Source organism: Suncus etruscus, chromosome 6 (genome assembly GCF_024139225.1).
Source record: "Suncus etruscus isolate mSunEtr1 chromosome 6, mSunEtr1.pri.cur, whole genome shotgun sequence".
Lineage (NCBI taxonomy): Eukaryota > Metazoa > Chordata > Mammalia > Eulipotyphla > Soricidae > Suncus > Suncus etruscus.
The window spans coordinates 2,133,563-2,157,008 of NC_064853.1; the positions used below are offsets into that span (position 1 = coordinate 2,133,563).

General features: G+C 60.0%; 3 protein-coding genes across 4 annotated transcripts in view; 1 reads left to right on the top strand and 2 right to left on the bottom strand.

Moving 5' to 3' along the window:
* The window catches only part of CEP104 (centrosomal protein 104), a 223,291-nt gene extending 210,962 nt beyond the window's left edge, over positions 1–12,329 (bottom strand). The window contains exons 1-18 of one of the 2 annotated variants that reach the window (XM_049775295.1): positions 12,194–12,233; positions 10,473–10,613; positions 9,554–9,727; positions 8,937–9,075; positions 8,409–8,471; positions 7,892–7,968; positions 7,495–7,663; positions 7,259–7,414; positions 6,692–6,868; positions 5,288–5,467; positions 4,964–5,131; positions 4,550–4,723; positions 4,078–4,254; positions 3,206–3,412; positions 2,849–2,947; positions 2,274–2,310; positions 1,417–1,483; positions 492–600 (exon numbers count right to left, since the gene is read on the bottom strand). In XM_049775295.1, the coding sequence (XP_049631252.1) occupies positions 492–600; positions 1,417–1,483; positions 2,274–2,310; positions 2,849–2,947; positions 3,206–3,412; positions 4,078–4,254; positions 4,550–4,723; positions 4,964–5,131; positions 5,288–5,467; positions 6,692–6,868; positions 7,259–7,414; positions 7,495–7,663; positions 7,892–7,968; positions 8,409–8,471; positions 8,937–9,075; positions 9,554–9,727; positions 10,473–10,585 (2,286 nt within the window). In that variant the 5' untranslated portion in view covers positions 10,586–10,613; positions 12,194–12,233. Of the gene's footprint in view, positions 1–491; positions 601–1,416; positions 1,484–2,273; positions 2,311–2,848; positions 2,948–3,205; positions 3,413–4,077; positions 4,255–4,549; positions 4,724–4,963; positions 5,132–5,287; positions 5,468–6,691; positions 6,869–7,258; positions 7,415–7,494; positions 7,664–7,891; positions 7,969–8,408; positions 8,472–8,936; positions 9,076–9,553; positions 9,728–10,472; positions 10,614–12,193 lie in introns of both variants that reach the window. The other variant, XM_049775296.1, reaches the window with a different exon arrangement.
* Positions 12,330–12,504: 175 nt separating this feature from the next.
* DFFB (DNA fragmentation factor subunit beta) lies at positions 12,505–16,303 on the top strand. The gene is made up of 9 exons (XM_049774567.1): positions 12,505–12,570; positions 12,901–13,017; positions 13,183–13,284; positions 13,501–13,627; positions 14,157–14,345; positions 14,556–14,635; positions 15,018–15,185; positions 15,526–15,626; positions 16,049–16,303. Exons 1-9 carry the CDS (start codon positions 12,505–12,507, stop codon positions 16,281–16,283), a joined length of 1,185 nt encoding a protein of 394 aa, XP_049630524.1. The 3' UTR covers positions 16,284–16,303.
* Positions 16,304–17,628: 1,325 nt separating this feature from the next.
* On the bottom strand, positions 17,629–19,818 carry C6H1orf174 (chromosome 6 C1orf174 homolog). The gene is made up of 4 exons (XM_049775418.1): positions 19,750–19,818; positions 18,296–18,406; positions 17,869–18,207; positions 17,629–17,791 (listed from the first exon to the last, which is right to left on the bottom strand). The coding sequence occupies exons 1-4, from the start codon at positions 19,762–19,764 to the stop codon at positions 17,678–17,680; spliced, it is 579 nt and encodes a 192-aa protein (XP_049631375.1). The 5' UTR covers positions 19,765–19,818; the 3' UTR covers positions 17,629–17,677.
* Positions 19,819–23,446: the final 3,628 nt, after the last annotated feature.

The following is a 23,446-nucleotide window of genomic DNA, read 5'->3' on the forward strand; positions in this document are numbered from 1 at the left end:
GGGCTACCCGGGGCTGTCAGACTCAGAGAAGGGCGACCCTGGTCACACACAGGACATGGAGAAGGGCACATGTACTGTGTGTGGGTGATGGGACACAGATGGGGCATGTGTGCTGTGTCTGGGAGGTGCCAGAACTGCAGTGGTGTGAGAATGTGTGTGAGCACTTGTGTTTGAAAACATTTGTGCATATTGGGGCCAGGGTGATAACACATCGGGAAGGGCATTTGCCTTGCATGTGGACGACCCGGGTTTGATCCCTGGGTTTGCATCCCATGGGGTCTCCTGAGCCTGCCAGGAGTGATTTCTGAGCACAGAGCCAGGAGTGACTCGAGTGCCTCCAAGTGTGGCCCAGAAATTAAAAACGCATAAACAAAAAAACATTTGTGCATGTATGCGAATGTAAGCTGTGCAATCATGTGAGAGCATGTGCCCATACATGTGTGAGTGTGTGAACACGTGCCAGCATGAGCTCGGTGGTGGGCCCGGCTGACCTGCTGGCAGTGGCCGCAACGCGTGAGCATGAGGCAGAACTTCCAGTAGTGCAGGTCCAGGCCCTCCCCGGTGAAGGCCTCGTTCCTTTCCCCACAGAAGATGCAAAGCCTGCAACGAGCGGGGGAGCAGGGAGGTGGCACTGTGCAGGGTGGCCCTCTGGCTTTGGGCTCTCTGGGTTCGGTGCCTGGCCTCAGTTTCCCCAGGGCGCCATGGCACTCCTTGAGGCCCGGCAGAAGGGTGTCCGTGCGGGGAGGGTGCTGGGTTCCTGAGTCCCGCTGTGTACCCAGAATCATGTACACACAAGCCTGTAGGTGGACCTGGAATGGGGTCTGGAGGCACCTCTGGAGATTTTCCAGTTGGGTTTTACTGACTTTTAATCTGACTTTTGGTTTTCGGACACTCCCGCTACTGGGACACACTTCGGGGGATCAAATTGGGCCTGAGAGTGTCCTCCTGGCCCCAGGCACCTCTGACAGCTGCCCTGAGCCGGACGGCAAGTATCTGTGGCCTCGGTGCACAGGGGGGTGTGGCTCCTCCCGACTTCTCAGGGGGCTGCTCTCTGGGGTGCGGTGCTCATCCCTTCAGCAGAGTGCTCTGGGGTAACCCACGGGTGAGCAGCGAGTCTGGGTGCTCCTTGACGTGAGCAGCGATTCTGGGCAGGAAGCGTCTGAGGTGCTCCTTTGAGCACGACCCCACAGAAGACCCCGAGCAAGCTGAGGACTGATATCTGGGGCTCCCCGACTGGGGAGTGCTGATTGGGATACTCCTAGTGGTGATCTGGGCTACTTCCCTGCGTACTGAGCACTCATTTATCCAGTAGTGATTATCAGTCCGGTCCTCAGTTATCTAGGTACTGATTATCCAGGGTACTCCTCCATCTGAATACTGGGATACTTGTCGGGGAGGGATTCTGGGGGCACTCACTTGTCTAGGTAGTGATTATCGGGGGTTTCCGGAGCGTCCTGGGGATCTGCTTTCCTTCCCGGAGACTCTACACAGAAATGAGGAAATAATAGGCAAGTTTCGCTGCTCCTTAGAAGCATTTTCACATTTTTAGTCAGGATTTAAGGGGGGGGGGCGTCTATTTGTCTAACGGTTTTCGTTTGTTTTTTGGGGGGGTCCTAAGGGGACCTGGCGGCTCCTCTGGAAATTCTTGGTCACCCCAGCCGGGTCCAGTGATGCTGAGGACGCAGCCTGGGGTGTTACGGGCCATCCCTGCTGCACTGGTGGGGTTTGGGGACCAGGTGGCCCGTGTCTTCGTCCGGCACTGTCTCTCTACCTGACTTGTCTTGGGTTTTCAACATAGAGTATATTTTTTTTCCTTTGGGGGAAGGGGTGGCTTTGGGACACAGCTGGCAGTGCTCAGGAAGTTACTCCTGGCTCTGTGTTCAGGGATCACTCCCGGGGTCATGTGGGGTGGCAGACTGAAGCCAGGCGTGCCCTGTCATGGTACTCACTTATCTGGGTGCTCTGGCCCTAAATGTCTGTGGTTTTGTACACTGGGGATAATCAGGCCCAGAGAGAAACCCAACATCCCAGGTTTTTTTTCTTTTTTGGGGGGGTTTTTGGGCCACACCCGGCGGTGCTCAGGGGTTACTCCTGGCTGTCTGCTCAGAAATAGCTCCTGACAGGCACGGGGGACCATATGGGACACCGGGATTCGAACCAACCACCTTTGGTCCTGAACCGGCTGCTGTGCTAGCTCTCTGGGCCCCAACACCCCAGTTTTGGTGGAGGTGTTTGTGAGGGGAGCAGGCTGGTGTGGGAACACGCTCACATACCTTGGGCCTGGTCCTTGGCCGCATCGGTGTCCCTGGCCTACAGAAAGGCGGAAAGGGCAGGGGTGAGCTACCTCTGGGCAGTAGCCGGTGCAAGGACCCCTGGCTCCAGAAAGCAGCGCCAGCCCAGCTCGGGGTGTGTGTGACTGTCAGACTCCCAGCTCAGGATTCACCTGTGCCTGACGGATGGACCCTCCACCAGGAAACCAAGCTGAGGGCTTCCGGGGACAAGAATCCAGAATCCACTTTCTCTAGAGCACGGGGCTCAAGGCCCCCCCATGCTGAGGTGAATCAGTTCCTGCCCAGCTGAGAAGCCTCAAAACACTTAAGCTTTACTATTTGGATCATGCCCAGTGATGCTCATGGGATCTCCTGCCTCTGTACTTGGTGCTCGGGGGACTACAGAGGTGCCTGAGATTGAACTAGGGACAGCTGCGTGCAAAGCTGGTAACCTTCTGTCCTGTCCTGTCACTCCGGCCCTTCCTCCAAACCCTTCAATGGTTCCCCTCTGGCCAGAGCTGAGAGGGGGGGCAGGGGGTGTCCAGGGACCTAATGGGGCGGCTGTAACGGACACGCACCTGCACCTCGGCCTCCAGTGCGTCCCGCTGCTCCTGCAGGACCTGGATCTCATCCCTCTTCCGCTTCTCTGCCTCCTCCGTGGCTGCTTTCCTCTGTGCCTGGAGGGAAACGTTTCTCCATTAGAAGCTCTTCGGGGCAGGCAGAGGCGGGAGACGAAGCACAGCAGCTGTCTCAGGCCATGGGACGCCTCGGCCATGCTGCCCAGACTCACGGAGGCGCGCTGCCGAGATCATACCTGTCACAGAGGGGACAGGAACGAGACTTGCAGGCGGACAGGGGGACCGATGCTGGGAGTGCGGTGGCCTGGCCTCTAGCCCCGGCGGGCAGGTTTCCGTACGTCCCCCACAGGCCCTCACCCTGAGCTCGGCATCGGTGGGGCGGCCGTCGATCCGCGCGAAGCCGTCGAAGATGGTTCTGTAGAGCACGTTCTTGCGCGTGACGGCGTCATCGGGCGGCAGGTACTCCAGCACCACGGCGCGGTGCTCCCGGTACAGGTCCAGGATGATCTGAACCGCCGAGTCCCGGACCTCGTAGACGCGGTGCTCCAGGGCGCTCACAGTGAACTGCGAATAGCAGAGGCTCAAGCGGTCACCAAGGCCTAGCCCAACACGGCCCCTTGGCCACTCCAGACTCAAGCACTTCCAGGGGTGCAGCCCCCTTGAACTGGAGATGCTCTGAAGAGGGAAGCCACGTCCTCCCCAACAATAGCACCAGGGTCTGTGCTCAGTCACATGTAAGCCCCTGCCAGAGGCTGCAGCCCAGCAGACACCCCAGGTGGCCTCAGGAGGGTGGGTGGACATGTGGCTGCCGTGTCCCATCGAGGACACACCCCAAACTCTGCGTGACAGAGCAGCAGAAGGCGCTGAGCTGGGTACAGGGTGGGATGTGTGTGTGTGTCAACTCTGACCAGGGACAATGTGCCCAACGGGAGCACCTCTGGTGGAGGGGGTTAGTGTGAACCTGGGCAGTGCCAGGGCCTATGTTTGGGGCATGTGAACCTGGGCAGCATCTGAAGCTGCCGAGCCACTCTGTGCTTCCCTGGCACTGTGATGTGCCTCTTGCTTGGCCAATCCCTCCTCCTTGGCTCCGGGCCCTTGATCTAGCTGTTAAGGGACAGTGGTAGGACACGGGGCAAGCATACTCCTCCACCCACTGGCAGCCAGGAGAAACACAATGATTTTTGAAATGTGGGTTCACCCCACAGACCCAGGTGGTCTGGCCACCTCACCTTCATGACGGCATCCACAGGGAAGCCATTATTCCCGGTGCCCAGGTCCCGCAGCAGCCGTGCCAGCAGGCCCATCTGGCTCAGGGCCAGGTGTGGGGATGCATTGGCTTTGAGGGGCTGCAGCAAGTAGGACGGGACCATCTGGAGAGCCCGGACTTCCTTGAATAAGGCCATTTCCTGTGGAAACCAAGAGCACAAATACAGTCATTTGGGCACTTGGGTCCCCCCAAAGCAGTGCTCAGGAAACCTGAAACCCTCCCGGGAACTCTTGTTGGTGCAGTGAGGCCAGAGGGGCTCAGTGGCGGGGCTCAGCGGGGTGCAGAAGACTCAATGTGCACTGTCTGCTGTGCCCCACACAGTGCCGAAGCAGTAGGCCGTGCTCAGACCCAGGACTCCTAAGGATGGCCATGGGACCTGGGACAGGCCGAGGCCACAGGAAATACACTGGTCTGAGGGGCTCCCTGGCCCCAACCTGGATGAAGTTGGAGGCCATGAGGCGGAGGCGTGCGGATGTGTCCCCGGTCCTGGACAGCAGCACAGGGATGGTCCTTTCCACACAGTGCGTGGCTTCAGGCCGGCCCAAACGGTGCTTGGGGATAAACTGCGTCACTAGCAGCTTCAGCAGCTTCAGTGATGCCTGGAAGACCTGAGGACAGGGCGGGACAGTGGAGCAGGGTGGGACAAAGGGGGTGGGGGCTTGCCCCGGGCCTGACACAGCCTCTGTGCTTGCTGCCTGAGGCAGGGCACTGGTTGGCAGCCTCATCCCTTGCCCCGAGAAACCCAGTCCTTGCACACCAGGAGGGCTGAGCCCACCCCGTGGGGCCGCCCTGGCCCTGGGTTCTGTGTTCAGGACCCAATGGTGCCCTGGATGCCAGGTGCCACTCACCGGGGTGACAACATCCCTGATGGCCTTGCGGACCAGGAAGACGGCGGCCCTGAGCGTGTTCTTGAGCTCCTCCTTGGGGGTGTCCAGGGGCATCTCCGACAGCTGCTTGTAGAGGGCCAGTAGTGCATCCTCACGGCATGACCACGTCCTGGAATAGGCGCCCGCCACCTGGCCCAGAGCACAACGCCTGTGGACACACCGCCTGCGCCCCCAGCACCCGCCCGATGGCCTCTGAGTATGGGGCCAGGCCACCCTCTTGTGCCCTTCCCGGGGGGCGGGCGCCTCTCACGGGCCTGCCCCTATGGACAGCGCAGGCCTCCTCACCAGCTTCTCCCCCAGCACCTCGATGGCAGAGCCTGCCTCCCGCCAAGCTTTCTCCGTCAAGGGTTCGGGCTCGCTCATGGGGCCGCCAGGGCCGTCGCTGATGTCAGGGTCACTCCTTCCTGCCGCCTGTGGCTGGCGCGAGGTGGGCAGCGGCCGCTCGTCGTACGGCAGAGGCTCGAGCTGGAAGGAGATAGGCTTGAGGCTGGTAGCTTGGCCCGGAATGACAGTGACTAACGGCCCCCAGACTGGCTCCCTGGGCTGTACACCAGTTCCACACTCATTGCCCCAGCCTGGCTGTTTCCTGACATGCTTCCTCCCAGGCCAGCCGACAGTTCAAGGAAACCCTGACGCCGTTTGGAGACACACATAGCTTGTGTTTCCGTCATGTCCTTCCGTTCCAGACCTAACGGGCCCTGGGGCCTCTGTGGGCACCACACGGCCGTGCACCTGCCACTTCTGCAAAAGGTTGACCTACTGGCCGCTGTGGTCTTGGAGTGTGGAAACAGAGGGTGGGAGGAACCCTGCCCCGTGAGGGACAGTATAGCCTTGTGGTCAGTATAGCCTGAGAGAGGGGGCAGCCCCAACTCACTCGGGGATGCACCCTATAGATAAGGAAACCTTAAAGACACGAGTATTGATCCTGGCCTGTAGCCTGTGAGTGGAACTGTCCCACATACTCAAAGTGATGGGACCAGTGTCCTCTGAGGAGTGTCCTGTATGCTGAAAGTGACAGAGGCTGAGGCCAGTGAGACAATGGTCTGTGAGGTGCGTGTTTGTTGAGGGGAGAGTTCTGTGAGGGTTGGGTTCTGTGAGAGGGAGGAGGCTCCTGTGAGAAGTCTCCGGGGCTAATGTGATAAAGCTTGCATCTTGTGAGAGGACGGCCTGTGAGCAGTGTCCAGTGAGGAGAGTATCCCCTCAGGGAGGGTCCCGTGAGAAGACTGTCCTGTGAGAGGAGTGTCTGAGGTGATGTGACAGATCCTCTGTGTAAGAGCAAGTGGCTCTGAGCTAAGCTGACACTGATCCACACTGAGTACTAACAGGGAAAATAAAGGGGGTCGTGTTGTTCTGTGCCAGGCATGGAAGGCAGGGCTGGTGCCCGAGCAGCGTGTGCTGTGGGCTGTGTCCGCCATGGCCCTCTGAGAGTCTGAGCTGAGGCGGCAGTCAGAGCACTGAGGCCGGCAGTATGGGGCTTCCTGAGTAGGAAATGGGCAGGGAAGGGGCCTGTGAGGCGGAGTAGGCGCTGGTGGAGTCACTGCTCTGAGTTCTCACGCTGGTCAAGGGAGGTGTGGGGAGGCCCTACAGCGCCCACCGTCCATCCTCCTCTTCGCCCGAAATCACCAGGAGGCCACTGATGTGGGTATGTGGTTGGCAGCTACGATGCCACCCTGGCGAAGGAACACTCACCTGGGCACTGGGGCCGGGCTCAGTGGCAGGTGAACGTGTGGCCGGGGCTCGTGGAGGGGTCACTCCCGGGCCGAGTGCTGGTGGCTTTTCTGAAGTTGCTGCATCTTCCTGTGGCAGGTTCCGAGGGCTGCCCGGGGGCCCAAGTGGCTGCGGGCCCAGCTCCAGGGGGGCCCGCATCTGGGGAACAAGGGGACAGAGTCTCCCAGCTCATAGCCATGGAGAAACAGCAGCTCGGAGTGATGTTGAGGGCTCCTCTGTGCACCCCACTAGCTACTGCGGAGACATCTTTCTGCCTAGGCAGGCATGGCAGGTCATCATGGTTCTAGGGGAACCCAGAGGGGCAGGGGCACTGATGCCCAGCTCTGCTGCCTGCTGCATCCCAGAAACAGAAAAAGGACCCACAGAGTGGATGGGGGAGGCAGCTGACCAGCTCCCCCCCTTTCCCAGTGCTCTGGGTCCCTCTCTGCACCCTCAGAAGAGCACAGGACTGTGAGGGGTGGGTGGCTGCTGGGCACTTGGCAGAGAGCTGAGGGACCCTAGCCCCCTGCTGCCCCCCAGCTCTCGCACCAGCTCGGGCTCCTCCAGGCCGTGGTGTTGCAGCTGTGCGTAGACCTGGGCGCGGTACCGCTGCATCTGCTGCTGCTTCTCCTTGGCCAGGTCGTAGTCCTCCTTCTCCACGGCACAGCGCTTCTCCACCTCGTAGCGCCCCAGCCGCTCGCCCACCTGAAGCACAGGCGTCCTGGACACGGCCCCTGGCACACGGTCCCTGGGCTCGGGTCCTGGGGTGGCGCGCGTGACCTCACCTTCTGCAGGTCAGCGATGGCCTGCTTGAGCTTCTTGGCATGGTCGTAGCGCTCGGCCCGCACCGCCTCCCGCTTCTGTTCGTCCAGCCGGCGGATGAGCTGCGCCACCTCGGGGTCCTGGTACATGTCGAAAGCCAAGTCGTCCAGTGGGGAGATGTAGTTGGACTTCCTAGAGGAGGCGGCAAGGCTTCAGAGGCACTTTTGGGGAACACGGCCATGCAGTCTCGGGTGAGAAGGTGGCTCTCCCCATGGTTTCAAGGTGAGAGGAGTCTCCTCTGGCTTGTATGAGAGAAGCTGACTAGGAAAACTCAGATTGGAAGCCTCAGTTCAAGGTCCCCTGGAGACAGAGAGGGCGAGCAGGGCTGGCAGTGCCCAAGTGGCAGGAAGTCACCCTTACCCTGTGCTGGTGCCTTCCAAAGCCGGGTCCTCAGCAGCGTGGGCCAGGTAGTGATCAATGAGCTTCTCCCTGGAGGTCTGCGAGTGAGCACACGCTTATCGTCTGCCAGGAAAGAGGCCCAGCGCTGCACCCGAGGTGGGGGCTGAAGGGGAGAGTGGCACAACAGAGGCGCCCCTCTACAGGGTCCCGGGGTGAACGACAGAAAACTCAAGGCCAGGGCAGACCTGGGTCACGAAGGTCTGAGCTGACACTGTGATAGCAGCCAAGAATGCCCTTGAGAAGCCGAGTTTCTGCTTGTGGAAGGAACTCACAGACTTATTATTTCTTTTTTTGGGGGGCCACACCCAGTGGCGCTCAGGGGTTACTCCTGGCTTTGTGCTCAGAAATTGTTCCTGGCAAGTTCGGGGGATGATATGAGATGTTGGGGATTGAACCCTGGTCCGTCTCAGGTTGGCCACTTGCAAGGCAAATGCCCTATCACTGTGCTATCACTCCGGCCCGGAACTCGCAGACTTACGATGTTGCTTTCATCGCCGAAATCTGCAGGGTCCCCGATGATATTGATGGCTACCAGGGCCACCTACGGAGAAGTCAGAACCACACAGATGAAGGGTTGTGGCCCTCCCCCCACACCAGTCCCTTAGATGATCAGTGCTTGGGTACGGTCTACTCCACTGGTCTAAACCGCTCTCAGGGGAAGCGTGTGTTACTTGACAAGGTTAGGCTAAAGTTTCCCGAAATGAAGGACCCCGAGCTGGCTGGGGGTGCTGGAACAACATGGGGGACACTATATTCTCCTTCATTTTTAGGCCACACTGAATAGGGCTCAGGAATTACTCCCTGGGGGCTCAGGGGACCATGAGGCAGCAGCAGTGGTACCCGAGCTACCAAGGACACAGGGCCAGTCTCAGCTCACGTCCTGGGCCGTTGAGTGATCTTTTACTGCTGTCCCATGTAAGTTGGGATGTTCTCTGAGGTACTGGGCCTCCCGGTGCATGCTGAGAGGACTGCCAGAGGTGTGGCCACCTTTGCCCTGGGATCTCACCTGGTTGTAGATGTTATACTTGTTGGTGTGGTTCTGATGGAAAATCAGCTTGAGAAACTGGCCCACGGCATCCACGTACACAGACTTGAGCTCCCGCGCCCTGCAGCCTGTCTTCTCGTTGTCACTGAGTGAGACATAGCTGAGAGAGACACACACATAGAGAAAAACAGAGGAGACAGAGAGAGAGAGAGCAGGAGAGCGAAAGGAAAGAAAGAAAGAGTGGAGGGAGAGACAGAGAAAGAAAGAGGAGAGAAACAGAGAAAGAGGAGAGGAGGGAGGGAGAGAGAGAGGAGAGAGAGAAGAGAGAGGGGAAGAGAAGAGGAAATGAGAGGGAGGGAGGGAGGGAGGGAGGGAGAGGAAGAGAGAGAGAGAGAGAGAGAGAGAGAGAGAGAGAGAGAGAGAGAGAGAGAGAGAGAGAGAGCCGTGTGGTTGGTCATTGCCACTGCCAGAGCCCAGCCCAGGGGCAGAGCCAGGCCTGTGCTTAGGGCAGTTCAGACGAGACACAGGCAGGCAAACAAGGGAGGGGTTGGCCGTGTGCAGACCCTAGGAGGGCGGGCCACGGGCTGAACAGAGCCACCCTCATCTCGCTACCTTGGCCCGGCCAGGCTAAGCCTTACCCCAGCCTGCGGAAGCGCTCGGCCTGGTAGGGTGCGAGGTACTCGGGCAGGCTTTCGCTGACATAGAACTCGACCTTGCTGGCGATCATGTACTGGTGGGCGAGCAGCTGCAGCTTCCGGATGCGGCTCCGCTCCACCATCTGCACCACGATCTCTTGTGGGAACTGGCAAAACCTGTGACCGATATGTTGGCATTGGCCCGGGGCCTCAGGCTCCCTGGGATGGGTGGTGTCCCCACCCAGGACACTGTGGCCACTCTCAGAGAGACTGCACAGCCAGAAGGGAGGGCTCCTGTCTCATATGTGGCCCATAGGGTCCCCCGAGTCTGTCAGTAGTGATCCGAGTACAAAGTAACTCCTGAGCACTGCTGGGTGTGTCCCCAAAACACACACACACAGAGACACACAGATACACACACACACACACACACACACACACACACACACACACACACACACACACACACACACACAGCCTTGCGGAAGGACTGTGGAGTCCTGCCACCAAGATTGCTTGTACAATTTGGGGAGCCAAGTGCCAAGGCTCAAGGCCCTGCTGAACCCTGCAGGAGGGGAGCCCCACTGTCCAACCCTGCCCCAAAAACTCCTGCCAGGCAGTTCTGCCTTCTCTCCTCCCCTCATCCCCCCATAGGCTCCAGCCCCTTCCCAGGCCTCTCTCCAGCACTCTCTTTAAGGACGACGCCAGGCTGGTGCTTGCAGGGACCCTGGGATCCACCCAGGCCTCACCCCCTTCCCTGTCTCAGTCCTTAGCGCTCTTCTGTGCCCCTGGACGTCGTGGATGGACGCAAGGCTGAGTGTGTGTGTGTGTGGGGCTGTTTGAGGGAGGACTCCCAGTTGTCTGAGCACAGGCAGGGCAAAGATGAGGCCAAGCCTTCTACTGCCCCCTCAGCCTGTGTCACCTTGGAGACCTCCAGCCACTGACAGTCGGGGCGTGGACCATGAGTTCCCGGGCGCTGAAGCCGTCCTCGTGTCCAGACGAGCTAACCACCACGAAGCCGATTTTGTGAGGCATCGTGTAGCTGCTGTGAAGGATGAAGGAGCTGTGTGAATGTTTGCTGCGGGGGCCCGTGGGGGACTCGGTGACTGCAAGGACCTGGCAGGGCGGCAGGGCGGAGCAGCAGACACCAGCCCCGGGATCTGAGAGCTAGGGGCACTGAAGAGCACAAGGTGCAGAGGGTAGGGCCCTGGGTGTGACCCCGCCACCACCTGGGCCCCCAAGTACTACCAGGGCAGCCCTGTTGGTCCCAGAGCCCCCAGCACCCCAGGGGTCACATTGCTGCTGGGGGGGGTCCCTACTCGAGGCATGGCCCCAGGCCTGCTCAGCTGCCTGTTCATTCCAAGTCCTCTGTGAGTTTTCCCACTACTTCTTGTGGCTGAGCACCATGCAGGTGAGGATGGAGCAGCCACATCTTGGGGCTGGGAATAGTGCTGTGCATAGGGAGCACCCATCGGGATGATGAGCACTGTGGTTGGGAGTCTCAGAGACCCACAAACACGTCCCAAGGACACCACACTGATCTAAACACTGGGTGTGGGTTTGGGCTCTGTCTTCCACTGCACCAGGGGACAGAGCTCCAGTACTTGCTAGCCTGCACATGCTTGGTCCTCACGTGACCCCCAGCATCATATATGGTACCCAGGAAACTGCCACATGTGGCCCCAAAGCCAAAAACCAAGATGCCCACAACACTGCTTGGTCACAGGCCAGGTAAATTGGGCAGAGGCTGAGTCGGGGTGGGGGAGAGGGCAACCCCAGATCCCCCAGGGGCTCACCGCCTGGCCCTAACCTCCTTGGGCCAGTCTAGCCACTGCACCCACGGCCCTGGGAAGAGCTGGTGTGGCAGCTGTGCCCAACTGTGGGTTTCCTGCCCTTCTAATCCAGCTGGACCCCTCTAATAAGGGTGGCGTAGGCCCCTGCTCCCTAGCCTCGACCCTCCCCATCAGCTGCAGGACATGGCCAAGAGCCAGAAATGTCTGTGACAGGATGTGACTGTGGCTCCCACAACCAGTGAGCTCTCAGTGCGAGTCACATGCCCTCACACCCCTTTCCTGGGAGATATGGGGTGGCGTGTGTGGAGAGGGACTTGGGGTGCTGTAAAGGGGGAAGCAGATGAAGATACTGGCCGGAGTGCCATGGGGTACAGAATGAAGGTGACTTGGGGATCCATGTGGGGGACTGTCAGGTAGACAGTAACTTGGGGGCCCTATGGGGGGGCTGTCAGGTGGATGGTAATTTGGGACCCATGTATGGGAGGCTATCAGATGCTGGGCACCCCACATTCCTGTCCACACCAGCACCTCTCTTTTCCTTCCTTCTCTGCCTCAGTTTCCAGAATCTGCCCGGAGGGACAAGAAAGTGCCCCAGGGTGCCAACGACCCTCTGCCCCTACAGCCAGAGAGGAGGGGCCTCCACCATGAAGGCCCCAACGGGAAAACCAGGGCAGTGCGCCTGGGAAAATGAGCCAGGTTTTAGGGTTCGGGGTCCCCCGTTCTGCAGCGCCTCGGGGCTTGGGAACCCCAGAATCACGGGGACTCGGCAGGAGCCTTTCCCGGGTGCTGTCAACGTCACGAGCCAGCCGGAGGGAGGAGGCTGAGCCCAGGAACCGTCACCCCGCCCGACCCCCGGCAGCAGCCCTGCAGCCCAGGCCCGGGTACCTGGAGGGGAGCCCCGACCCGCGCCCCGGGGCCTCCGCCGCTTCTCCGGCCGGCGGGCTCAGGCGGTGCGTCCGCCGCCGACCCGGCCCGGCCCGCAACCCCGAGCCGCAGCGGCGGTGGCAGCCGAGGAGCAGCCCGGGCCCCGAGCGCCCATCGTCCGCGCCGGGGCCGCCGCTCTCATGACAACCGGGCCCGCCGCCGAGGCTTGTGCGCCTGCGCCTGCGCCGCCCCGCCCCTCTCGTTCTCCGTGCGCCTGCGCAGTGCTGGCCCCGCCCCATGCGCATGCGTAGTGGTGGTCCCGCTCAGTGCGCCTGCGGCCGCCGCATTCCTCTAGCCTTCTGGGTAATGGAGTTCAATGAAGGGCGCCATGGAGGCGCCTGCGCACTACAGAGGTTGCAAAGTTTTTTTTTTTTTTCCCCCCCTCCCAGCCCTCGGACCTTCTGGGTAATGTAGTTTCTAGGAGGAGGCAACTGCGGACAAGGAGAGGTAGGCCCTCAGTCCCTAGGCCTTCTGGGTAATGTAGTTTCCAAGAGGCTGCACGTTAGGAGAGAAGGATCGTGTGAGGCGAGGATCCTCGCCCCTGGGCCTTCTGGGTAATGTAGTTTCTAGAAGGAGGCGTCTGCGGATAGGGAGAGGCGGGACCTCAATCCCTAGGCCTTCTGGGTAATGTAGTTTCTTGGCTTCTGCGCCTGCGCACAAGAAGCGCCTGGGCCCCGCCTAGCTCATCCAGGGAATGTGTCTAGGAGGCTGCGCGTAGGAGAGGCGGGCCCGCGTCGCTTGGCCTTCTGGGTAATGTAGTTTCTAGGGCCGGCGCCTGCGCATAGGGAGAGGCGAGCCCTCCGACCCCTTCCTTATCCTACCCCGACTTCTGGATTCTGGGTTTCTGGGTTTCTGGGCGGCTTGCTGCGGACCCCGACTCCGGGCGCTCGGAGGATGCGCACTCCGCTCCCGAAGCCCAAAGCCTTCAAGCTGCGCGTCCTGCACGGGCCGCAGAAATTCGGGGTGGCGGGCAGGAGCCCCGAGGAGGTGCTGCGGAAGGGCTGCCGCCTCCTGCAGGTGCGGGCGCGGGCGGGGAAACTGAGGCCCGGGCCAGGCGGGTCCTGCTGCATCTGCCCTTGCACGGGGCGCGCCCCGGGGGACCCAGATCCTTTGCACGCGGCGCCCCCATATTCAGCAGCAGGCCGCCTGCTGAGGGCAGGGGCTGGGGACAGTGGGTGGGTGGGGGGCCCGCCTTGGGCCCCGCATCCCCCCGACCCTGCTGCCCGTCCCCAGGTCCCCGAGCAAGGCGCCCGCTTGTGCCTGTACGCGGACGGCGGGGAGCTGCGCCCCGAGGACTTCGGCAGAGTCGCCGACAACACGGAGCTGCTGCTGCTCGCGAAGGGCCAGACCTGGCAGGGCTGTGAGTTGGGGTCGGGGGGACCCGTCCTGGCGCCTCTCTCCACCTCTTTATGTCCTGGGACCTCGCAAGGGTGCTTGCTCTTAGGGCCCTGCTGGGGGGCCACAGCAGAGGTCAGGCCCGGACTTCCCTGGGGGGCTCCAACACAGGACACTCACGCTCCGAGATGCTGCCCGCCCCTGGTCCTTACGAAGCGGGGCGTGGGCAGAGGGCCAGTTCCTGACAGCCTGTCCATGCATGGTCCCTCTACTGGTGCACTTTGGGACCCTGTCTCCTTTTCTGCTTCAGGAGAGGTTCCTTCCTCAGAGCAGATCTCTCCGGACGGGCCACCACAGAGCTGCCTTCTGTGTGTCCATCTCGGGGCAGTCCTTTTGGTGCACCCCACCCTGTGCACGCCCTCAGTGCATCCCTTTTGCACCCCTGAAGCCCGTGACCGCACGTCCCTGGTCACCGTGGAGCCTCCCCGGTGTCCTTGGGGATGTGGGGCAGAGCCCAAAGATGCCCGGACAGCCTGTCCCCTTCTGTCCCGCAGACCTCGGCGACTTGGGCCGCCTGCTCAGCGTGTTGCACCGGCCGCAGGCGGCGCTGGTGCAGGCGGCGAGGCGGCTGCTGGAGGATGAACAGGCCCCGCTGCGCCAGAGGCTCCTGGCAGACCTGCTGAGCACCGTGAGCGAGAACATCGCGGCCGAGACGCGCGGCCAGGACCCGCCTTGGTTTGAAGGTGCGGGGTGTCTCAGTCCCCACAGCCCTTCTGCGCTCTGCCTCCAGGTCTGCTGCGGGACCGAGGGCAGAAGTGGGCGAGTGGGGTTCACGCGTGCCCTGGGCCACCCTCTGCCCTGTCACCTCCCCTGCAGCGGGAAGTGGAGTGCTGGGGGACACAGCTCTTCCGATGGAGTGGAGGGCTCAGTCTCCGCTCCCCCTGGCCCCATAGGCCTGGAGCCCCGTTTCCGGAGCAAGGCAGCCTACCTGAGGCACAGCTGCGCGAGCCGCCTCCGCAGTTACCTGAGGGAGGTGAGTCCACCCTAGGAACTGGGTTCGATTCCCCCAGAAACGCTTTAGGGTGTCACCTCCTCTCCTGGCCGAGCTGGGGGGACTGAACAATGTCCAGATTGGGATGTGGGCACCTGGCTGCTATCTGTGAAGTGGAGGTCCAGGGTGCTTCTAGACTGACCGAGTTGGACCCCCACCCCCTTGCAGCCCTTCTGACGGCTCTGGAGCTGGGGTGCGGTGCTGCTGGGAGGGGGCTCGTCCCTTCGTGTCTGAGCCATGGGAGGGGTTGGCCACCTGGTTCCTGCAGTCTAGCATGACCCCCTGGTGTCCATCCCTGCAGTGGCTGCACACGCTGTGGGTGTGAGCTGATCTGGGTGGGGCCTTCTGTACCCCCTTAATACAGGTGAGCGCGCACACCCCGGCTGTGGAGGCAGCTGCCCGGGAGGAATACACGAGGCTGGTGGGCGCCATGGCTCAGAAGCTCCGTGCCGAGCACTTCCAGGGCAGTTACTTCGACCGTGGGGCCCCGACGGGCCGCCTCTGCACCCCAGAGGGCTGGTTCTCTTGCCAGGTGAGCGCCTCTGACCCATGGCCCTGGGGGGCCCAGGAGGAGGGGTGCGAGTGCCTTCATGGGCCACTGCATCCTTTCCACCCCCGTTAGTGTGACATATTTGGGGCCCCTTGCTGTGTCTCTGCAATACCTCAGCATCTTCAGGAACATGATCCTGTGAGGGTCACGCAGGAGACTGCAGGCTGGACCGAGGCTGCTGCCCCCAGAGTTGGGTCCAACCGGCCTAAGTGGGGAGCAGGGCCATGTAGGCTGTGGAAGGCCATGTTGGGGGCGGCCCAGCCTGTGCAGTTGAGGCCGGGAAGGGGCCCCAGCACTGTCTGTTCCTGTCCCTTCTGCCCAGGGCCCCTTTGACATGGCCGCCTGCGAGTCCAGACACTCCATCAACCCATATGGCAGCCGAGAGAGTCGGATCCTCTTCAGCACTTGGAACCTGGACCACGTGTGAGTGTGCCCCGCTGGAGGGGTGGGGGAATTGGGGAGTACTCCTGGCTGGGAGGGATGTCAGGGACTTCATAGCTCCTCTGGGAGGGTCCATGGGGGTGCCTGGCAGACCTGAGCACTGCTGGGCATGTGTGCCTCTCATAAGACATTTTTTGTTTTACTTTTGGGGCCACACCTGGCGGTGCTTGGGGGTGACGACTGGCTCTGCTCTCAGGGATCACTCCTGGTGCGCTCAGGAGACCCTATGGGATGCCAGATATTGAACCCTGGTCAGCCTCATGCAAGGCCAGCGCCCTCTCCAATGGTCCCACACTTCCTGCCCCTCTCGCCGGGCCTTTGGTCAAGTGTCTGAGTGGCCGGGGCAGCCTGTTGTCCCCCGGAGGGTGGTGGCTGCACAGTGACCCTCGCCTGGGCCCCCGCAGCATCGAGAAGAAACGCAGCGTGGTGCCCGCGCTGGCTGAGGCGGTGGCGGCCCGGAATGGGCGGGAAGTCGACTGGGAGTATTTTTACCGTCTGCTGTTCACCTGTGAGAACCTAAAACTGGTGCACATTGCCTGCCACAAGAAAACCACCCACCAGCTCAGCTGTGATCCAGACAAGGTTTACAAGCCCCAGAGCCAGCGGCCCAGGAAGCAGCCTGCCAGGAGGGGCCGATGACCTTGCCCATTGGAGACCACGCCACCAGAGACCCCGTACCACCAGGCCAATGCTGGGTGACCATGCCCCAGGACAAGGCTGCAGAGGGCATAGTGAGTGGCCCCTGGTATCGATCCCCAACTTTCCAGTAGCCTCCACAGGAAGTCAGTGGCTACGTTTTTGTCCCTGGATGAGGACAGGGTCCTCGGCCTTCTGGATTTAGGACAGTGGCAGGACACGTGAGGCATGTCCCCAGCTCCCCTTCCTGTGGTGGTGGGGGCCTCCTGTCACTGAAACTATACATACCTCAGAGGAATTCTTCTAAGAAGTGGCCCTGTGTGGGGCTGGCTGGGGGTGCAGGTCACCCCACCCTGGTGTGCTTGTGCAGCATTCTTTGGGGTGCGAAGTTCACTACCTGTAGAGAACTGGGGACCTGTGGCTGAAATGAAGAGGCCTCACTGCCAGGCACTTTGGCCAGAAGTGGTGGGTCCCAAGAAATACAGTGCTTTGGGTCTGGGAGTGCGACCTGAGGTTGGACGCCTTTTCTAGGCCGCATTTGGAAGGATTTCAAGTGTTTGTTTTGCATCCATGCCTGGAGTTGACTAGGGATCACCCCTCAGTTCTATGCTCAGGGATCACTCTTGGCGGTACTGGGGGACCCCTGTACTGTGTCTGGGCATGGACTAGAGCCAACAGCTGTGTAAGGCAATGCTTTATCTTTCCTGCTAACTCTCCAGCCTCAAAACTTGAAGTTTTTGAAATGATTTTATGATTTTTAAAGATGTCTATTTTGTCATAGTTGACTTTTTATACTTTTGTACAAACTGAATAAGCAATATAGCTCTTTCTTGGGGGAAATATGTGGGCCAGGAGGTTTATGCTCTTAAGAATGAGCAAGTGAGACTTATAAAGGGGTCAGTGAGGAGGCCCTTCCTGGGAGAACAGAGGGGACGGGCCCTGCCTCTGCCCTGGCTGCTATTACCCTGAGCCTGACATAGTTCTGCCAGCCACTCTCCCACTCCAGGGAGCCTCAGCTTGGGCAGGGCCCAACGCCCTCCCCCTCCAAAAGGGGGACAATATCAGGAGCCTTCAGATTTCCTAAAATAGACTTTTATCCCTCTCCCCCCTTGAACTGGGGGATATTCCCAAGGCAAACGGGAACCACATATACAGAAATAAGGTTCTCTAAGAACAAAACACCGAGTTAATCCCAACTGATCTGGACAACAGGGAATGAGCTTGGTCAACAAAACGGGTCATGTCTGTGTCTGCCACTCCCACCCCAAGTCACCTCCAGGAGCCCACTGGGCCAGGCCTGGATGGCAACTGCACCCGAGCAGGGCACTCAAGTGCTGGGGGTGGGGGGCTGGCCGCAGTAGCTGCGGGGCGTCGAGTGAGAGGGCCACCTTCAGCCCCTACATCTCGGCAGCATCTTCATCCTCCTCGTCATCATCCTTGGCCCGGAAGTGCAGCTTCCGGAACTCCCTTCTGCTCATGGACGGGCAGGCGGAGGAGGCAGGGGGCAGGTCCTGGGGACAGAGGCCGTCAGGGGGGTTCTGCAGCAGACCCCGTGCCCCTCAGGGGAGAGCAGGAGCCCCCTACAGACCTGCATGAGCTCCACATTGCCGAAGAAGCAGCTGACGGGGAGTGGCTGGCTACTGTCGTCTAGATACACGTCAGGGTCCAGGTGCACCAGGGGTGACTGGGTCCCCTGCTCCCCTAAGCAGGCCTGGCTCTCTGTTCCCAGCTCCGGGAACAGGCCGGTGGCCTCAGCTGCAGCCCCATTTCCAGCTTTGGGGAGATCTCTGTGCTCCGAGCTGCAGCGGGCCTTGGGGGGCACTCTGGGGGTGCCGGGGCTCTTCTGGGCGACCCGCTGCAGCTGGGCCTTGCCCTGGTGCCCTCGGTCGGCCTTGAACCTCTTGGGAGTGCGGCGGGACGAGGCGGGCTGTGGAGAGGACCCAGGTGCTGTTCCCCCAGGCCCGACTGACGCCCCCACCCAGTCCCCCCGAGGATGGCCCAGTGTGGGGGCTCACCTGGCATTCCGGCCTGGCAGGTGCAGCTCTGGGGACGTCCCGGGAGCTGGACAACCTGGCAGAACAGCTTCGGGCATGGAGCCGTGCAGATGCCCGCAGGCCAACTGCGAGCTAGAGCAGCGGTGGACACCAGGGACTGGTCACCAGGATGCAGCAGCACCCTGGGCTCAGACACCCAGACATGGCAGGGGAACCCCCACTATGGTTGCCGTGGCCCACAAGGAGCAGGAAGGAATAGAAGGGTGTCCTAAGTCGCGCAGCACCCACCCCGGAGAGGCCTCTGCTCAGGCCTCAGACACAGCCAGGCTGAGAACTGGGGGGCACCCAGGGCAGAGGGAGCGACAGGGAGACTCCTGCAGAAGGGCCACAAGCATGTGAAGGGATGGCACAGCGACCAACTGAGTCCCAAGGCAGGGAAAGGGGGTCCCAAAGGTGGCCCCTTCCTAGCGTGGAAGGAAGACCAGGTCGGCTCCTCTGATGCGGGCCGGGGTAAAGCTGTGGGTGGGTCTGGGAGACCCTGGGTGCGGCTATGGGTGATGCTGGGAGCCCTCCGGGGTGCAACTGTGGGTAGTGCTGGGAGGTCCTCGGGGTGCAGCTGTGGGTGGTGCTTGGGGGGGTCCCCTGGGTGCAGCTGTGGTGATGCAGAGGGGTCCCCAGGGTGCAGCTGTGGGTGGTGCTTGGAGGGGGGTCCCCTGGTGCAGCTGTGGGTGGTTTGGGGGGTCTCCTGAGTGCAGCTGTGGATGGTGCTTGGGGGGGTCCTCGGGGTGCAGCTGTGGGCGGTGCTTGGGGGGGTCCCCTGGGTGCAGCTGTGGTGATGCAGGGGGGTCCCCGGGGTGCAGCTGTGGGTGGTGCTTGGAGGGGGTCCCCTAGTGCAGCTGTGAGTGGTGTTTGGGGGGTCTCCTGGGTGCAGCTGTGGATGGTGATTGGGGGGGGGTCCCAAGGTGCAGCTGTGGGTGGTGCTTGAGGGGGTCCCCTGGGTGCAGCTCTGGTGATGCAGAGGGGTCCCCGCGCGGGGTGCAACTATGGGTGGTGCTTGGAGGGGGTCCCCTGGTGCAGCTGTGGGTGGTTTGGGGGGTCTCCTGGGTGCAGCTGTGGATAGTGCTTGGGGGGGTCCTCGGGGTGCAGCTGTGAGTGGTGCTTGGAGGGGTCCCCAGGGTGCAGCTGTGGGTAGTGCTTGGGGGGTCTCCTGGGTGCAGCTGTGGATGGTGCTTAGGGGAGTCCCCGGGGTGCAGCTGTGGGCGGTGCTTGGGGGGGGGTCTCCGGGGTGCAGCTGTGGTGATGCAGAGGGGTCCCCTGGTGCAGCTGTGGGTGGTTTGGGGGGTCTCCTGGGTGCAGCTGTGGATGGTGCTTGGGGAGGTCCCCGGGGTGCAGCTGTGGGCGGGGCCGGGTCAGGTCCCGGGGTCGCCCCCCGGGGCAGACACCGCCCCCAGCTCCCCGGGGCCCGCCCGGCCCACCTTGCGACTCCTCATGGGTGCGAGGGGCGAGGCCACCCGGCGCCTCCGACCCAGCGCGCAGACCAACGTCCCGGGACCGCGGCAAACGGCGAGACCGGCGTGACGTCACGCAGCCGCCCAATCAGCGAAGGCACCAGGGGCACGTGACCCGGAAGCCGGCCTCGCACGCAGTAGGCGGGGCGGGTCCCTGAGGCCTCTCGAGCCGCCGTGTTGCGTAAGGGCAGCGGCCATCTTGGAAATGGGCATCTACCTTTCCTCGTAGCTGTGGCCGCCATGTTTGAGAGGGGCAGCGGCCATATTTAGAAGGATCATTCCCTGACGGACTCCGCGGCCGCCATGTTTGAAAAGGGCAGAGGCCACTTTTGGAAAGGGCGGCCCCTATCTGTCCGCCATGCCTGTGGTGGGTGGTGGACAAGTGCTTGAGGAGCAGTTCTGTCTTATTGCCCTGGCTTCGGGCCTGGAGGGTGGGGTTTTTCAGACTGAAGGGAAAGAGGGCTCTTCTCCAGCCTGGACTCTGTTTGCATCAACACAGGCCCTGCCCTCTAGGTAGGCCCCAGGACTTAACCCTGGGTGCTGCCAGAACAGCTCCTCACCCCAAGTCTACTGCCTGCCCTGGAGTGTGGTGTCTGTAATCCGGTGCTGCAGGCCAGGGCCTGAGCCTACAGAGGTGGGGTGGTGGTGGTCTCATCCTCCCACCCCACAGCCTCAGGAATGAGCAGCAGCCAACCCCACAGACTGGGAACAGAGGAAGATGTATTACATGTTCCAGCGTCCCTGCTCGTAGTCTCTGCACCCAGAACCCTTGTCGACTTAGTTTACTTTCTGTGGGCCCCTCTTTCAGTGCCGGCCTTTGGTCTGTTGTGGACTCTTTTGGGCATCCACAACGGGCCATGGCACCTGGTTAGGAAATGGTGATCTGGAGGCCTGGAGTGATAGTACAGTGGGGAGGGCACTGGCCTGCACAGGGCCAGCCTGAATCTGATCCCAGGCACCCCATAAGGCCCCTCCAGCTAGGAGTAACCCCTGAGCACCGCCAGGTGTGGCTCCAAAAACAAACAAAAAGAAATGGTGAACTAAGAAAGGTAAGGAAGGGTGGGCCCACAGCGATGTTTGCCTTGCAAGCAGCCAATCCTGGACCAAAGGTGGTTGGTTCGAATCCCGGTGTCCCATATGGTCCCTCGTGCCTGCCAGGAGCTATTTCTGAGCAGATAGCCAGGAGTAACCCCTGAGCACTGCCGGGTGTGACCCAAAAACCAAAAACCAAAAAAAAAAAAAAAAAAAAAAAAAAAAAAGAAAAAAAAAGAAAGGTAAGGGTATACTGTCCCACCTCAAGGCCAAACCAAACCAATAGTCAGAAACCTGGGGGCAGCAGGAGAGGCTGTTTGTACAGGGGGGCTCAGGGGACAGGGCTGCCCCTCGAGAGCTCAATGAAAGAGCCGCAGTGGTTGCTGCTTCTCATTGGTTGGGATGATGCCGGCTTGAGAGTACTGGTGTGTGTAGTGAGTTTTATTTTCTTTCTTCTGAACAAACTCCATTTGTAGAAGAGACACCTGGGTGCTGGGCATGCAGGGGAGGCTCATGTCTGTCTCTCTCTTCTTTCTTTCTTTCTTTCTCTCTTCTTTCTTTCTTTCTCTCTTCTTTCTTTCTCTCTTCTTTCTTTCTTTCTTTCTTTCTTTCTTTCTTTCTTTCTTTCTTTCTTTCTTTCTTTCTTTCTTTCTTTCTTTCTTTCTTTCTTTCTTTCTTTCTTTCTTTCTTTCTTTCTTTCTTTCTGTTTTTGGGCCACACCCGGTAATGCTCAGGGGTTACTCCTGGCTATGTGCTCAGAAGTTGCTCCTGGCTCGGGGGACCATATGGGACATCGGGGGATCGAACCTCGGTCCGTCCAAGGCTAGCGCAGGCAAGGCAGACACCTTACCTTTAGCGCCACTGCCCGGCCCCTCTTTCTTTCTTTCTTTCTTTCTTTCTTTCTTTCTTTCTTTCTTTCTTTCTTTCTTTCTTTCTTTCTTTCTTTCTTTCTTTCTTTCTTTCTTTCTTTCTTTCTTTCTTTCTTTCTTCCTTCCTTCCTTCCTTCCTTCCTTCCTTCCTTCCTTCCTTCCTTCCTTTTCTTTTTTGGTTTTTGGGTCAAACCCGTGGGCGCTCAGGGATTACTCCTGGCTCTGTGCTCAGAAATCGTATCTGGCAGGCTCGGGGGACCACATGGGATGCCAGGATTCAAACCGGGTTCATCCTATGTTGGCCACGTGCAAGGCAAATGCCTTATCACTGTGCTATTGCTCCAGCCTCACCTTTATCTTTTCTTTTTTTGGTTCTTGGATCTCCCCAGCGATGGTCAGGACTGACTCCCTATTTTGTGCTCAGAAATCACTCCTGGTGGGGCTCAGGAGACCATAGGTGGTGCTGGGGATGGAACCTGGATTGGCTGCTTGCAAGTCAAGTGCTCTTCCTACTGTGCTGTCGCTCCTGCCCTTGTATTGATTGTCATCTTACTGTTATTTCAGGGATGACAGTTTTAATATGATCACATTGAACAATGATCTGGATTGGTTTAAAAATAAAAAAATGGGGGCCGGCGAGGTGGCGCTAGAGGTAAGGTGTCTGCCTTGCAAGTGCTAGCCAAGGAAGGACCGGCGTCCCATATGGTCCCCCCAAGCCAGGGGCAATTCCTGAGCGCTTAGCCAGAGTAACCCCTGAGCATCAAATGGGTGTGGCCCGAAAAAAAAGGTTTAAAAAATAAAAGATAGCATGGAGGTATGGCATTTGCCTTGCATGCAGAAGGACAGTGTTTCAAATCCGGCATCCCATATGGTCCCCCTGAGCCTGCCAGGAACTATTTCTGAACGTAGAGTCAGGAGTAACCCCTGAGTGCTGCCAGGTGTGACCCCAAAATCAAAAAATAAAAAAAGAAAAATAGAGATATTAGCCACCATTTCATTTCCGTAAAAAAGTAACAAAAATTCAATGGCTATTAAAATTAATAATAATTCAATAATTGCACAAAACATGGAAACATCTTAGGTTTCTTTCTTCTTCTTGTATTTGGAGGCACATTGGACAGTACTCACAGGTTACTCTTGGCGCTGTGCTCAGAAATTACTCCTGGCAGGCTCAGGATGTTGGGGATTGAGCCCAGGTTGGGTGCATGCAAGGCCAACACCCTCTCTGCTGTGCTCCCACAGGGCACCACACCTGGCATCTCCCTGAGCTGACACCAGGGGGCAGGCTGGGGCCAAGTTCGTGCCTGAGCTGGGGGTGGGGGGGGGGGCGGGCAGCCATACCTTTCAGGGACCTTGGGACCAGGTGTGAATGTGGGGACCTTGGGCCTATTGGCACCCGGTGCTGTGCCCCGTGGATACTGAAGTACCTCAATCACGGGGTGGACGGTCCACTGATGCTCCTCTGTCCCCCACAGCCCATACCTGGAGGATGCGGGTTCACCCAGCTCACCGATGTCCATCTGTTTTGTCCCAGGTCAGCACCTATTGTCTGTCTGCTCAACCTGGCACAGCTCACCCATTGTCTGTATGTCCTGTCCCAGGTCAGCTCACCACCGTCCATCTGTCCTGTCCTGGGTCAGCTCAGCACCATTGTCTGTCCTGTTTTTTCACTGTCCCAGAACAGTGGCTTCTGCCCCGGTGAAGTATGTCCCAATGTCCCAGGAGGGTCCCCGTTTAGCTGATCACACTCTGTGGGGCTTGTC